Below are 16259 nucleotides of genomic sequence, written 5' to 3' on the forward strand. Positions count from 1 at the left end.
CGGAGCCTCCACCGATGCTGGCGGATTCGCAGGATGAGAGGGTTCTTCGTCCTGCACCAGAGCCGCCTCCAATGTTGGCGGATCCGCAGGATGAGAGGGTTCTTCGTCCCGCACCAGAACCGCCTCCGATGCGGGAGGTTCCGCGGGATGAGAAGGTTCTTCGTCCTGCACCAGAGCGGCCACCAACACTAGACACCCCCCCTAACCCTCCCTTTTGGTTTCAAGTTTTGCGGCCGGAGTCCGCACCTTTGGGGGGGGGGGGGGTACTATCACGTCCTGACCATAGAGAGCTATTATTTTCTATGGTAGAGTAGGTCAGGGCGTGACTGGGGGGTTTATCTAGTTTATTTATTTCTATGTTGGGTTATAGTTTCTTTTTTCTATGTTGGGGTTTTTGTATGATTCCCAATGAGAGGCAGCTGGTCATCGTTGTCTCTAATTCGGGATCATATTTAAGTTGTTGTTTTTCCCACCTGTGTGTGTGGGAGATTATTTTGAGTTAGTGCATGTTGCACCTCTGTCGTCACCGTTTGTTGTTTGTTATTAGTTTATTGTTTGTCTCGCTAAGTTTCACATTCAAATAAAAGATGTGGAACGATACTCACGCTGCGCCTTGGTCTCATTCTTACTACGAACATGACACATAAGGGATTAACATTAAATTAAAACAATCAAATACACATCCACAGCATTTGTCCTACATTCAGCAAACAAACATACAGTACCAAAGCTAATGTAGTAAGATCAGAATGTGAAATTACATTAAAAACAATAACAATACATTATTAGAAATCAATTTGCCAACCACCACATTTCAATGGAGACAGCCCTGTCTAAATGTTTATGCATTTACCAAACAGTTTTCCCTTGTGGCCTATGAGTCACTAGGAGACCCATCAGCACTGTACTGGGGAATGTACTGTAAATGACAATGCAGTGTCAAGTGGCTTTCATCTCCTGTAATGACACACAAGTTGAGGCTGGCAGGGTAAATTATGCCTCTTTCTTATCCCAGCCTACTGGAGGTACAGTATCTAGTCTACAGTATACCTCAAACCACTTTTTATATAGTCAGGATTACTGGTTGAGACAGTTGCACTTGTCGAAATTACCCCTATTGGTGTATAAGCAGCAATTACAGAGGAGATTTATATACCTGTAAGATGTACACGTACAGTAGAGTGGATGCTGTAAAAATGAATTTAACACTTCCTTCTAGCATACAAATGTAAGTATTTGCTTAGGGATTTGTCTTTGACTGGTAATAATGTGTTCATTGTTCAAAGCCTGGTTGGAGTGGGACATCTTGGACAGTTACTTGGCCACAGAGACAATCAACAAGACTACAGATATTCTACCCTTTGCAGCCCCATTCAGCCTCATAGACACATAGCTGGAATAATCTGTCACTGCCCTTTGATTATGCACTGTGGCTAACAAGGTATCTTTCACGCTCCGTATGATATTAACAAGTCATTCATTGAAGGCAGAGATTTAATTAGACTTCTGGGGTCTCTAGCAGTACGTAAATAAATGAAGGCTAAGCTTATATCCAGACCACAGATGATGACGTTAACAAATAGTGTTCATTACATATTTTCCGAATGACCAGGCCGGATCCTCCAGGATGTAAATATTGTGAGTGGGATTCAAGAGGCGAGGGGTTTGCGGGCTTCACACTTAAACATGACAGATGGTGAGGGGAAGCTTATCAGCCAGTAAGAGATAGTGAGTTTATTGCCCAATTGACGATGATGAAAAATTACCTCTGGAACATAATTTCTTTCACATCAGCTTCTAACATATCAACCGCCACATCGTTCACTAATGTAATTAAGTAATGGAGTTATACGTTTTTTCAGTTAGATATGTGTCTATCCGTTTAAGGTATTTTTAACCAAAACAATTTTACAAATTTGAATTAGACAGGACTTAGAGACATGGAGGCAAATTCCCATGTGATATATGGAATGGATGCAACAAGGAGTCAGCAGTCAGTAGTTGACTTACGCCTGATGACACTAGTTGTAACGCTATCCCACCAGACGTCACCCCAGACACACTCAGACACACACACACACACACACACACACACACTGCCAATCAACCCTGTTCTCATGACCTGTGTGTCCACAGAGACAGAGAGAGCTCAGGTGTTTTCGCAGTGTGGGGTTTCTGTTCCAGAGTTCCAGGTTCTCCCTCAAACTGGAGACCTGCCCTCCTTGAATGAATGACCGAGGAGCGGTCACTACGTTTCACAGCCGACTCCGGAGTGTGAGATAGAGAGATAGGAAAAGGGAAAAGGTCTGGTAGAAAAAATATGTGAGTATAATGTATTTTCATAGACTTTCTATACAGTTCTGACTAACAGAAGTTGGGGAGACATACAAGAAAGCAACAGTATAGGGAAGTAATCTCTTCCCATACACCTCTGTCTGACTTCTAATCCTATACTCTCACTTATAGAGCAATAACTGTTTCTTTCCCTTTTCTTATATTGGAAATCGAGATTTTGATTGATTTGATTAAGAATGGACCACTCACCAGAGGTAAGGCAATATCCTCCATGTCCAGCAACAGATCTCTATCACAGGCAACATGCTGCTCAAATAGTTCATTAAGGAGGAGAGAGGGGGAGGATGGGGATGGTGGGTGAGCCTGCAAAAAAAGCAGCACCAGACCCCGGTCTCTCCTCTACCCATATATCATATCTGACACGTTCAAGTCCTTCAGCTTGGCAGCAGCCGGCCCTTCTCCCTCAGTCTCCCGTCTTTGCTTTCACAGGGAATTATTCGTACTGTGGCGCAATAATCACACAGACTGAGAAGTGTGTTTGTCTTGGCGCCTGTCTGGACTCTCAGGTGTCCATCATCAACAGAAAGGTTGGGATTGACTGGTCTAGCACCTCAGTTTAGGCCTACCAGTGAAAGCTACACTTCACCTGAACACCTCAGGCCACTGTTGAAGGTCATAGGAAAACAGTTAAGAGAGAGAAGACCATGTCCAACTAAGGAAAGATCATGATGTTCATCAAAATATATTCTGTTATTGTAATGGGGCTTAATCACATGATGTCGTCCATGGTGGGTTAGACTTTTGTTCTGGTTGGGAAAGACAGCTGGCTTAACACTAATACAATTTCCATACATGTTGTATGATATTTCATAAATTACCTTACATAAATCACGATCTTCACCCAGCATGAATACTGTAGCTGTGTATTACCCACCGGACCAGCGATATTCAACACTACTCTTGAGCCACAGTGACACTATGCAATCATTTCATTTCGGAAGACAGACACCTGATTCAACAGATTACTGCCTAAATTGATCATTTCTGGGCTTCATTCATTACCTATGAGACAAAACAGCGTGAAAATATGCTAGTTTTCAGTCAGTCCGTTGCCCTTGAAATACCACAAAAATCCTGTCTCCGTTAAAAACATTCTTAATTCAAATTCACATTCAGTTTGGCAGCAACTAGATTATTACCCCAACATTGCAGCTGAGGAGAATCCACGGTCCAGTCTAGTCCGGCTGTCTTCTTTAAATGTATGAGGAGATACTTATCTGCAGGAAATGGCCAATCACACCTCCACATATTGCTTTTTAATGAACCGCGAGCGCTGTCCAGCTTCACTATAATGAAGTACTGTAGCATGTGACGCATCATCAGAGAGCACCATCAAATGAGCGCCATTTAGGCGTCAGTATCCATCTGATATCAGCCACCACCACCGCACTTCATCACCCCAGTGTCGCCATGTTCTGTTCTGGCTCTCTCTACCAGATAAAGAAGTGGGGTCAAAATCAAATAAAATGTTATTTGTCACATGCTTGGTAAACAACAGGTGTAGACTAACAGTGAAATGCTTACTTACGGGTAATTTTTCAACAATGCAGAGCTCATGATTAAAAACATATATATAAAGAAATAGTGACACGAGGAATAAATATGCAGTGAACGTATAACAAGGCTATATAAATGGAGTACCATTACCGAGTTGATGTGCAGGGGTACGAGGTAATTAAGGTAGCTATGTACATATACTGTAGGTAGGGTAGGGTTAAAGTGACTAGGCAACGGGATAGATAATACTCAGTACCAGCAGAAGATAGCCATTTGATTAGCTATTTAGCAGTCTTAGAGTGGACATTTTATATTGATGTATTTGTTTAAGTAGGAGGGCAATCTATCTAATGATACAAGAATCATCTCTGCATCTCTGTCTTTAGCCCTGCTGAGTTGGGCCAAGCAGGGCAGTGACCTAGTATGCATCCCAAATGACACCCTATTCCCTATATAGTACACTACTTTTGACAAGGGGCCAAACGTAGGCGAGTCACCCTGGTTTGTGCATATACCATTTCGATCATGAATGTTTTGGGGGCAATGCTACGAGGCTAAGTAATAGGTTGTTATTTTAAGTATTGGCTAGTTGTTTAGAATATTGTAATTCAGCTTCAGTGATGTTCTAGGAACTCCCACGTGGAACGTTTTAAGTTTATGTGTTTATGTTTCGCACTTTGCAGAGAGAGACAGCAAAGTCAAAGTCACCGTGATGTTTGGACCGTGATTTGCAGAGTGCATTTGGAAATGGGTTTTGACGATTGTTGTCCTGTTTTGATATATAACATACCATATGTGTTGTTAACCTTCTGCGACTCAAACCAGCCTGTCTTTCAACCGTGTCCTGCTTCCTGGAAATATGGAGGCCCTCCGTGCTGCAAAGACTCCCTAAGCCGCACCCTCCTCTCTCTCTCTCTCTCTCTTTCTCTCTCTGCATCCTGCTGCCTCTTAGAGGAAGGAATGTGACACACACGCACACACTCCACACACTGAGATTTGAATGTTAGATTTGAAAAAGCAAGAGTGAGGTAGATATTATCCAGATATTATCCAATCAGAACACTGGGTAAAAATGAATTAACCTTATTCATCTGACAAAGTTTGCTGGGTACTTTGCTTCATAAAATATTTATTTTGATTCCTCTGGGCATTCGTGACACTGTGATACAGGTCATGCAAACACAAGTAAATTACACATTCTAGATCTTTATCAATGTCTCCTTCATATTGATGAACTATGGTCCTGTATAGTCCATGGGAAGTAGGCTGTGTTTACACTGACAGCCCAATTCTGATTTGTTTTACCACTATTGGTCTTTTTACCAATCACATCAGATCTTTCCACATCAGATCTTTCTTAGAGCTGAACTGATTGGTCAAAAGACCAATTAGTGAAAAATCAGAAATGGGCTGCTTGTTTAAAACTCCTTAAGGATCTCTACAGATCGGTGTCACACCCACGGGACGGTTGAGCTAACATAGGCTAATGCGATTAGCATGTGGTTGGAAGTAACAAGAAAATTTCCCAGGACATAGACATATCTGATATTGGCAGAAAGCTTAAATTCTTGTTAATCTAACTGCACTGTCCAATTTACAGTAGCTATTACAGTGAAAGAATACCATTGCTATTGTTTGAGGAGAGTGCATAGTTTTGAACTTGAAAAGTTATTAATAAACCAATTAGGCACATTTGGGCAGCCTTGATACAACATTTCGAACAGAAATGCAATGGTTCATTGGATCAGTCTAACACTTTGCACATACACTGCTGCCATCTAGTGCCCAAAATCTAAATTGCACCTGGGCTGGAATAATACATTATGGCCTTTCTCTTGCATTTCAAAGATGATGGTACAAAAAAAATACAAAACAACAGTTGTTTTTTTCTTTGTATTATCTTTTACCAGATCTAATGTGTTATATTCTCATACATTCCTTTCACATTTCCACCAACTTCAAAGTGTTTCCTTTCAAATGGTACCAAGAATATGCATATCCTTTCTTCGGGGCCAGAGTTAAGGCAGTTAGATTTGGGTATGTCATTTTAGGCGAAAATTTAAAAAAATGAATGTTCCTGATCAAGTAGCCTCTCTATACTCCCTTGCCTAGTGCCTACTGCCCCCACACACACACAGCAAACATTAACAAACTTTCAAGTTAACTCACTTACAGATTAATAATATTGTTTTTGATGTATTGTTCAAATGTTCACGGATACAAATGTTTGTTTAGACATTCGAAAAATCCACGGCAGAACAACCAACTTCACTTGAGCATTAATCTGATTAAGAGTTGGATTTATTTGTGTTTCCGTGGTTACTTAATAGGAACCCTTCCTCCTCTTCAGGCCAGGATGATGATATTAAAAACACCACCTCAATGACTGGCCCACAGCTGTGTATATACAACCAAATACGTTTTCTCCCTGTCTCTACAGAAAAAGCATTGAATTAATCCTACAATATTCAACTATGCAACGTTTCAGGCTTGCCCACAAGGACACACAGTGAAATATATGTTGGTATTATATCACGTCCTAAATATGTTCTGTATCAGGAAAGATGGATTTCATTATTCCTTGAAGCCTATTATTTTAATCCAGACCTGGATTCCAGTACTATTTGAAATCATTTCGAATACTTTAGCTGGGCTTGACAGGGCTTGCGACGTCCCGTGTGGCTTAGTAGGTAGAGCATGGCGCTTGCAATGCCGGAGTTGTGTATTCGATTCCCATGGGGCACCAGTACAAAAAAAAGTATAAAGCTGTATGCACTCACTACTGTAAGTCGCTCTGGATCTCAAATAGTATTTTAACCCAGGTCTGCTTTAACCACCACTCAGAGAATCTAAAGTAGTTCCTTACTGGGTGCTGAGGAGAGTATGACATCATTGCACACTGGGTGGCATCTAACTCTGTCTTTTATTTAGCTCTTACTTACTCTCTTAATTGAGCTCTTAAGTGGGTGATGCCACTTCAATTCACATAAAAATTTGACGTTTTTAGGACTTGCTCTGTTTTTTAAAGAGTTGCTCTGTTTTCAGCCAGAGAGAAAAAAATTAGCTTGTGGGGAAAGTTTTTTATGTTAATCATAACTCACCCCAGGGAACATATTATAAATCAGAATTCAACTTTGTCCATTTGTAAAAGTTTTTAAAGGTAGTATATTCATATAACCATGTGTGTACTGTGTTGGCCTCAGACTAAACGATGCTGTGTGTCAATAATATTGTATCACAAGTTCACAACATAACCTCTAATAGTGGGAAACTTCTTCTGACCACGTCCGAATCCCACCCGGGAGTCCCAACATTTTGATGAAATTAGTATTCCTGTTTTACAGCCTTGAATTTCCAAGTCCAGAAAACTGCAGCAATAATAGTTCCTAAACCTCAGAGCATAAAGCTGTCTGACAATGAAGTGCAGTACTGAGACGCCCAGTCTGCATCTGAAATGGCACCCTATTCACTATATAGTGCACTACTGTTGACCAAGACCCATTAAGTGCACTACCTTTGACCATGAACCCTATGGTCCCTCATCCAAAAGTAGTGTACTATAGGGTGGCATTTTGGACACAGCCCTAGTCTCCTTATGTACCCAGACTACTTGGCCAATTCAATAATTCAAACAAGGAAATGTTGGAGCAACCAAAGTTTCATTGTTAATACGTAGTACATTTGAGTGGAACATCGTCAAAATCTACAGCGCTAGAAAAAATATTTCAATATAACTTTATAACAACAATCAAGGACAGATTATTTTATGATTTTGGTATTTGTCTTCTCTGTGGACAGTGTTAACTTTGCCTCACCGTGCCCTTAGAATTGATTCAGTATGCAAAGTAAAGTGTAATTCTGTTCTGAGGGTAATAAACAGCTTTGTGTTTTGCATTACCTTTAAACTCTGCATCCAAGATTCCAACAAGGCTGCGTCGATGTAACCATAGTACAGTAATTTGGATAAATGGCGAAGATGAAAGTAGGATTTCGTTTTTACATGCCTTCTAGACTGTTTGCACATTTTTGCTAAAGCACCGAAGTCTGGGTGTATAATTAAACTCTAAATGCTGTTTTTTGTGCTTGAAGAAAATGTGTATCCCTGCACTCCTTGCACAAACATTTAACATTCTCCAAATGGCTGTTACACAGACACACCCCGGATCACATAGACTAAGTCTCTAATACTTTAGAAAAGCTACTAGATTGCTTGTTCTGATGAATCACTACAAAATCGGTGTGTTTAACTCTTGACTGAACTCCCAACTAAGGAAGGAACAGCTGTACTGGGTCAGATATGCAGCTATGAATGAGGAAGAGACCCATATCTTTCTACTCTCTTTCTCGTTGCATTCCTCCATCGATGTGAAATATTTGACCCTTGGGGGTCCGCTGGGCAGCACAGGGGGCTGGAGAGGACCCTCCTATCGCCTCTAGTCTTTTAAGGGAGGTAGAAAGGCATTGGGTGTGATTTGTTAAATGTGGGGTGCCCCCTGTATTGTGTCCCCAACACGGGGACATCTGGCAGTAGCAGTACGGCCCTGTGATAAAGGCCTCTGTGGTCTCTGTCCTCTTTCTCAACCAGTGAGCTGTGCAGCATTGAAGCACTGCCCAGACATTCTCATGCTAATACACAGAAAGGATGACAGCAGATGGGAAACATTTGGTTCTGTTCTTGTTCACTTGTAAAGAAATAATGTGCCCGTTATCATTATTTTACTTTCTGCTGTTCTGCTCTGTGTTATAAAACAGAGAGAAAGAATGTTTACAATGGAGGCCATCTTCTTAGGTGGCCTGAGGCAGAGAGAGGGTTGACTTTATGTGCGACTGTTGGGAAACGGAATATCTAAGGAGAGTGATGGCTCTGAGGTTGACTCAGTGAAAAAGCATTTTAGCTTCAGAATAAGGGTAAACTACAGTAATAGAATCATACTAAGAAATATTTGAACAATGAGTTAATCAAACAGGTGTGTGTGTGTGTGTGTGTGTGTGTGTGTGTGTGTGTGTGTGTGTGTGTGTGTGTGACAACAGGCAAGGCAGGTTAGGGACTAAGTTCCCTCCCTACTGCCATTTCATTGGATCCTGAAATGCCTCTCACATACCTTTGCAAAACGTTTACACACTCTAATTAGATGAAGACATGCCCATCTTCCTCTCTGAAGTCATACAGAAGATTGATACAACTGCCACGTGTTTAAAATGAAATAAAGGTGCTGAATTTATGCATAGTCATTTAATTTAAACAACAAACAGCCTACATGTTGTATTCCAATCGTGGCTAGAGTACTGACAATGCTGTTTTGACAATATATTATTGGTTTAATGCGGGATAGCCAGCCATTGACATTTAGAATTGCACTGCGTATTCAACTGTTTTCTGACGTTGAAGTAGATTTACAATATTATTTATTATAAGGACTTTAACAGCTCGAGCGCTGGGACACATGTGAGGGTTATTTTTGAGTGAGCGGCGTGCAAGGTCTAATCCACTGGTGGATGCGGAGCAAGCTCCGGTAGCCTACGAGCTGTCCCCTCTATTTCTTAATGGCAAGACCTGAGAATGTCTGCCTAGCATGGCTGTGGCTTCTGAACCGGAGACCCAAGGACCGTTATGGCTTTTAGCCGAGTCTATTCGGACCCCCTGTCCCGAGGCATTTTCAAGAAATTCGTGGTCATGCTGTGTTCTCTCCTCACCTCCCTGTACCTCCTCCACTGCCTCACGGACCGCTGCAGCAGCATGCCCACGCCGGTAAAAGCATCCAGCCAAGTCGTGGGCTTCTTCTCCTCGGAACTACACGACTTGAGGTCGCTGAGGAGGAAAAGACTGTTACAGAAATGGACCACGGGGTCCAAGCCGGGCTTGAGCTATGAGAGCGCCGACGACGCTAAACGCACCTCCGAGTACTCCCGGTTCGACGATGCTGATACCGGACAGGTTTTGTACGAACCGGGACATCAGGTGGACAGTGATAGCGAAAAGAACCGAGAACTGTCGCATTATATGCCGCCTTCTTTGGGTGATATAGTTTATTCGAAGAGATTAGCACGTCGGTTTATGGTGAAGACGGGGAGTACAGGTAAAGTCAGTCCGCTTGGAGACGGGACCAAGAAGCTGCCCCAGGCGATGATCATCGGTGTAAAGAAAGGAGGGACGCGCGCGCTGCTCGAGTTCCTCCGCGTGCATCCAGACATCCGAGCTGTGGGAGCCGAGCCGCACTTCTTCGACCGCAACTACGAGAATGGACTGGAGTGGTACAGGTAAATGTTTAAATAAATACATTAAATGTAAGTGAAATTATTATTATTGTTATTTTTTTATTAGTAGTGGGCTTATTGTTAGTATTATTATTATTAGATTATGTGTAGCCTATGCCTCTACTTTTCCCAAATTCATCAGTGCAGTGAAATATTGTTTGGTGACAAGTTTTAAAAGTTGTGCTGTTGTGTTGTTTTCAAAGTTGTGCACCGCCAGTGCCTCTCACTGGCAACACTTGTTCAACGGACCAAGTTTTATAGCACACTTATTTTCTATTACTTTGTTGCCTTTCGTCTTTGAAGGGGCTTTAATTACAGTATATGTTCCATTTTTTCATTACAATATACAGGATATAAACAAAGATATTTACATGTAAATCATGGACAACTTGGTGCCCTATAGGCTACTTTATTCAACTGTTTAACCAGTGTCAAAGTTGTGGGAGAGCTCTCATAACACCTAAATATATCTTATAATTCACTACAGATTATTTGGATATTTGGGGAATTTTTGATATTAAGAAAATACGCATTTAAGATTAAAAAAGGTATTTCTGTAGCCTACAATTAACACTGCGTAATTATGACCTATGAACTAGACTAACGACATGTTTTTCCTACCCAATTATGTAGGCTATTGTCTTTTTCAAAGATCAATGATGGGGATTCATTTGTAACGATAGTTTACATGATTAAGTAGCCAACCTTATCAATAAGTTCATATTTTATTTACTCAAAATGTATCTTGGCAAATTGGCTTCTCTCAAGATTTCATGGCAGAGCACAATATCTCCTTATAAAATGTATCTCCTCAAAATCCTAAAGAAATATATTAGTGTATTAGCGTAATTTATGACACTTTCCATTGCATTTAAAATTAAATAAAGTGAATACTTTTCATGTAAAAAAAATAAACTTAATTGCTGTCTTGTAATTATTAAATATCAAATATAAAACATATATAAAAAATCGAATTGTTCTTCATAGGCCTATTCAACATCACCAATAGTTGAATGGGGAGATACAAATACGTATTATAGGGAAAAGGCCCAGATTTAGATAACAAGCAAAGTACCGCCTTGCTTCCGGAGTGACAAGCACTTTAAATGCAGCGGGAGTAGGGTCAATGTCTGACCTAAAATAAATATTCTGAACAAACTCTAAATACACATAAATACAGACATACACTCTCTCCCCCTCAATCCCCTCTCTTCTTTGGGAGTTACCATATTTTATCCCACTTTTCTCTCTCTCTGTGTTCAAGCCTATGGATTTGTGATCAGTAGGTTCACGTTGTTGTGTGTGCATACGTTTGTGTGTGTGTGTGGTTGTGCACACGCCCATGTGCGTGTGTGTGGTTGTGCGTGCGTCCATGTCTGTGTGTGGTTGTATGCGTGCCCATGTGTTTGTGTGTGTGTGGTTGTGCGTACGCCATGCGTGTGTTCTCTCTTCGGGGGTTCATGTCTCTCCCTCTCAGTGGGCTTGTGTGTAATGGGGCATTGCCGACACTGTAGCTCTGTTTTTAAGAAGGATTAGGGTTATAACGAAGGGTTACCTGAGTGTCTCAGGAGGTTTGATTCACCTTTTGATTGAGTTAACACTATGCAGTTCACACTAAAAGCTTGGAGAAACTTCTCCTCTCACCCGGGCCCCCTCCTTCTAACTCCCCCAAACCCCCCATCCAACCTCAGCCCCCTCTCATACCCTAGCTCTCATACCCTCTCCCCACACACAGACACCTCCCTCTTTGTGCCTCTGTGAGCGTGAACACTCTCTCTTTTGGCCATCACTCTTTCACACCCTTCTGTTTACCTATTCATCCATTGTGGGAGTATATATCCATGAGGGTTCCATCTATCCTGAGGAGTTGCCAAGATTCTTGTACATGGAATTTGGTCCATGAGCTCCAAGGACTAGCCGAACAAACTCAACCTCAGGGCCTGTTACACTTAATGCCTTCCATTAAAATGGGGAATGGGCCCTTGAATTAAAATGGCCGGAGCAGAAGAAATAAAGAAGGGTTACAACAACGTGACTGACTAGTCAGCCTGAAGGAGTGCATCTGCTGTGTAGAGGTCCACTCCTGTCAACTCTGTTCCAGGAAGTCTGAGAGAGACTCCCTTTATTAATAGTCTTTGTGTGTGGACACTTTAACGCAGTCATTTAGACTTGAACTTGATTGAAGTGTGTGAAACTTTGTTGTTTTACTCAGGAAGTGTCGAACACGCAAATGGAAGTGGAATGCTGTTGCTGAACTGTTAATAACCTCTGTGTGTGTATGCTTTTGATAGGAAGTAGCCCTCTCATTTAGACTTAGAGCTCTATTCAATCACATCCTCTTCAGCCGACATCCGCCTAGCGGTTGTTTCGGAGGTGTCTCAGTTGGTTGTTTTGGCGGTGGTAGAGCTGTCAAATCCACAAGTGGCTCCTGGCATTATACCTAAAGCGGACATTACCATTGGTTGCACGGAGTTGCATTTAAGAGAAATCCCATGCAGCCTCGTTTACAAGTTAAAACAGTGGAATGTGAGATGTAATCTACATCTCCATTATGATGATAGAAACCCTCATTATTTAGTTGAATGATTTTTCAAGTTGACCGTCATTTCTTTATAGCCTACACTTTCTCGTTCTGAACTTCTAATGCGAGTAGGGTGGGTGTGGCTTCATGACAATGATCGCAAGAGCAGCTGCTCACCAATTTGACGGATCCAACGCAGTTCAACCTCCAGAACCGCTATGCGGGTGTCTGCTATCGCTAGTAAATGCTTGATCTGATTCAATCTAGGCCTTAGTTTGATTGAAGTGTGTGAAGTTTCTTTTTCCCTCTATTCAAGAAGTGTCAAACGCTAATGGAAGCGAAATGGTGTTTCTGAACTGCAGTGCACTCAGAGTTCATTCACTTGACGTCAAAACCCTCTAAATCTGGGCTTCAGCTGTCAAGTTCTGGACATTTTTTTTCATTCTCTTCTTTGGTCTTTTGTACTGCTGCATGGAATGGCAAAAAAAAATCTGCAGATTATACAACACACATGACAATATGATGGATTTGTGCAAATGGCTAAGCATTAAGAAAACAAACAAGAGAATGGTCCGGCGCTATTCATTCATGCTACTTGTCATTTTTGTGTATTGTTTCACAATTCTAGAAAACGGTTTTGGTTCTAGAAAGGCGGTCTCGGTGGTAGAGGGAAACAAGGCGATGGTTTTCTATAGCTAATCACTGCATCCAATTTCCTGGAATTACGTGATTCTTTTCATTAGTGTGTGTGTGTGTGTGTGTGTGTGCGCGTGCGTGCGTGTGTGTGTGTGTGTGAATAGTTAAAGGCAGAGAGAGCAGAGGCATCCGTCTCATGGGACTTAGAGTCTTTGTTTAGAGTAATGGCCGATATGTGGACTGAACATGAATCACTATGGCCTGTCTGTCTGTCGCTGTGGGAATGTGTGTGTGTGTGTGTGTGTGTGTGTGTGTGTGTGTGTGTGTGTGTGTGTGTGTGTGCGCGCGCAAGCGAGCGTACGTACGTACGTGCGAGTGTTTCCGGTGTGTTTGTGTGTGTCTATGGGAATGTGTGTGTGTGTGCACGTGCATGCGTGCGCGAGCAAGCGTACGTACGTACGTGTGTGTGTTTCCGGTGTGTTTATGTGTGTCTATGGGAATGTGTGTGTGGGGGACATTAGTTTAACACTTTGAAGTCCTAATGTGACGTGGCATCAACAACATCCAGCGGTCTGTGTTTTCCTGCTTTCCCAGTGGAAACATAGACAGACATATTGTAGCCCCCAAGTCCCTAAGGAAAGTTATCACTGTTTGTGTAGAAGTTACCAAGATATATCGTCATTATTTGCATAATATTTTTCATATTATTTTCTATGTAATATATCCAAGTTGCAGTGGCGATTTTAGTATGTAAATCTTGGTGGGGCAATCTCAAAAAGACACTACACAACACTAAACAATATATTAATTGCAGTATAACGGCGATAAGCGTCGCCCACAAATTGTTAGGGCCGACATAAAGCTGTCCCAACAGCAGAGCTTTGTTTCCAGCACAATGGATTGAATCCATACCACCACTACACCTGGCTATCAGCGGAGCCTTGTCTGGCAGCGAAACAATTACTTCAGCCTTGCTTACTGCCTTTTTAAAAAACAAAGCTGATATGGCTGACTTGCTTAAACAAATGTGACAATTGAGATGATCAAACTATGGCATAAAGGGAACGATGAGCAGATAAGAGGCATTCCGTAATTTATTATTATTATTTATTACTTTAATTGACCGAGTGACGACGGAAGTAGTCAATATATGTGTTCAGCACTTTTGAAATATACAGCGACAGAATGCAGAACATGGGCTCTTACAGTATTTTCCCTGTACACCAAGTCAGAACCGTAGGATAAATAAAGACTTTGAAAATAAGATGTTGACATGATCAGTCCAATCAAAGGTACTGTACATATAACGTGATTTGTCGTCATTTTATCTGTGGCCAATGACCTTGAGCCTTCTTGGAAGGGCACTTGTAATATAACTCTATGGCAGGACCCAAAGGGCTGAAATTTTGGATGTCTACCCTTACTAAGAACATAAACTTTGGGATGACGTAGTGTCCCCATGAGTGACAGAACACTGAGCCAATCACGGCGCAATGCTCCTATGTTTGGCTGGCTCACCCCACCACCACAGAAGGCACTGAGCTAGGCTGAAACACCTGCATTTTGGAGCTGCCTTACTCAAGAAAACAATAAAGAGACCATGTGCGTATGCACCTTTATTATTTAACTCAATGATATATACACTACCGTTCAAAAGTTTGGGGTCACTTAAAAATGTCCTTGTTTTTGAAAGAAAAGCATTTTTTTTGTCCATTAAAATGTCATCAAATTGATCAGAAATACGATGTAGACATTGTTAATGTTGTAAATGACTATTGTAGCTGGAAACAACTGATTTTTTATGGAATATCTATATAGGCGTACAGAGACCCATTATCAGCAACCATCACTTCTTTGTTCCAATGGCACGTTGTGTTAGCTAATCCAAGTTTATAATTTTAAAAGGCTAATTGATCATTAGAAAACCCTTTTGCAATTATGCTAGCACAGCTGAAAACTGTTGTCTCTGCCCTACCTGTCCTGATTGACGGGTCGCCACTGGACAGTTGTAAATAACTTTCCCCAAGTTTTTGGAGTGTCGAATTCAGCATACCCAGTGTATCTTCCTTCCCCTGACAAAGTGAAATCTGATCCACACCGAAGTTGTACTAATGCATTTTGTATAACAAACCATTATCTTTTAGTCTTGTAATACGTTGGGTAAAATGTATGTTTTATGCATTTACATGTGTGTGTATCTGCCTCTCTGTGTACAATGTAAGTAGTTGTACAGTAGGTCTACATTGTTAGCCATTAAACAGGAAGTAGTTCTAGGTCTACATTGTTAGCCATTAAACAGGAAACCAGCGGCTCAGTGTTACATTTCACCACCCATCTCTCTACCTTGTACCGAGACAATCATGCTTGACCCGACACGCTATTGTTGTGGAAATGTGATGTACTCCAAGTGAACAAGGTCACCGACAACACTCTGATGTAATGAAAGGTCCATGTTGATGGTAGTTTAGCGTTATGTCTGGGACCTACTAGGGTTACCCTCTAGCTCAGCCTTCTACCCTCTAACCCAGCCTTCACCTGTCATGGCCAGGGGATTTGGAGGGGTGAGGGGGGTTGAGCGGGGTCTGCAGGGGTCCGAGAGGGTGCGCTGTCTGACATCACCAGACTGGCTGAATTAGACCAGACCAAACCATCTAATGAGTTAATTGCCCTTCATAAAAACACATGTGACCTGTACCAGACTAGCAGTCTGAGGTCCCTGCCTGTCATCATCCATCCTATACAAAATATATTTCCAGAAACCCATGTTATTGTCTTGTTAAGCCAAGTCTTACAAGAAAAATACATGTTATTATTTTGGATTCAGTTGTTTGCGTCAAAAGTATGTTGTACTGAAAACAATACACAAGGGAGTGAATTATGAATGAAAAAGCTCAGCTCCAAAAAATAGACATTTCTGTAAAATTAGGGCCTTTACCTGTTTATTGAACTGGCTGTATTTTACAGGAAATGAAGTAATGGTACTAAAAGTGTTCTG

General features: G+C 41.5%; 1 protein-coding gene across 1 annotated transcript in view; it reads left to right on the top strand.

The window, feature by feature from the left end:
* Positions 1–9033: 9033 nt before the first annotated feature.
* Positions 9034–16259, top strand: part of LOC115201441 (heparan sulfate glucosamine 3-O-sulfotransferase 3A1-like) — a 52829-nt gene continuing 45603 nt past the window's right edge. Inside the window, exon 1 of the mRNA XM_029765060.1 lies at positions 9034–10110. Within this exon, the coding sequence (XP_029620920.1) occupies positions 9464–10110 (647 nt within the window). The 5' untranslated portion in view covers positions 9034–9463. The remainder of the gene's footprint in view (positions 10111–16259) is intronic.

This window comes from Salmo trutta, chromosome 10, assembly GCF_901001165.1.
Source record: "Salmo trutta chromosome 10, fSalTru1.1, whole genome shotgun sequence".
NCBI classification, from domain to species: Eukaryota; Metazoa; Chordata; class Actinopteri; order Salmoniformes; family Salmonidae; genus Salmo; species Salmo trutta.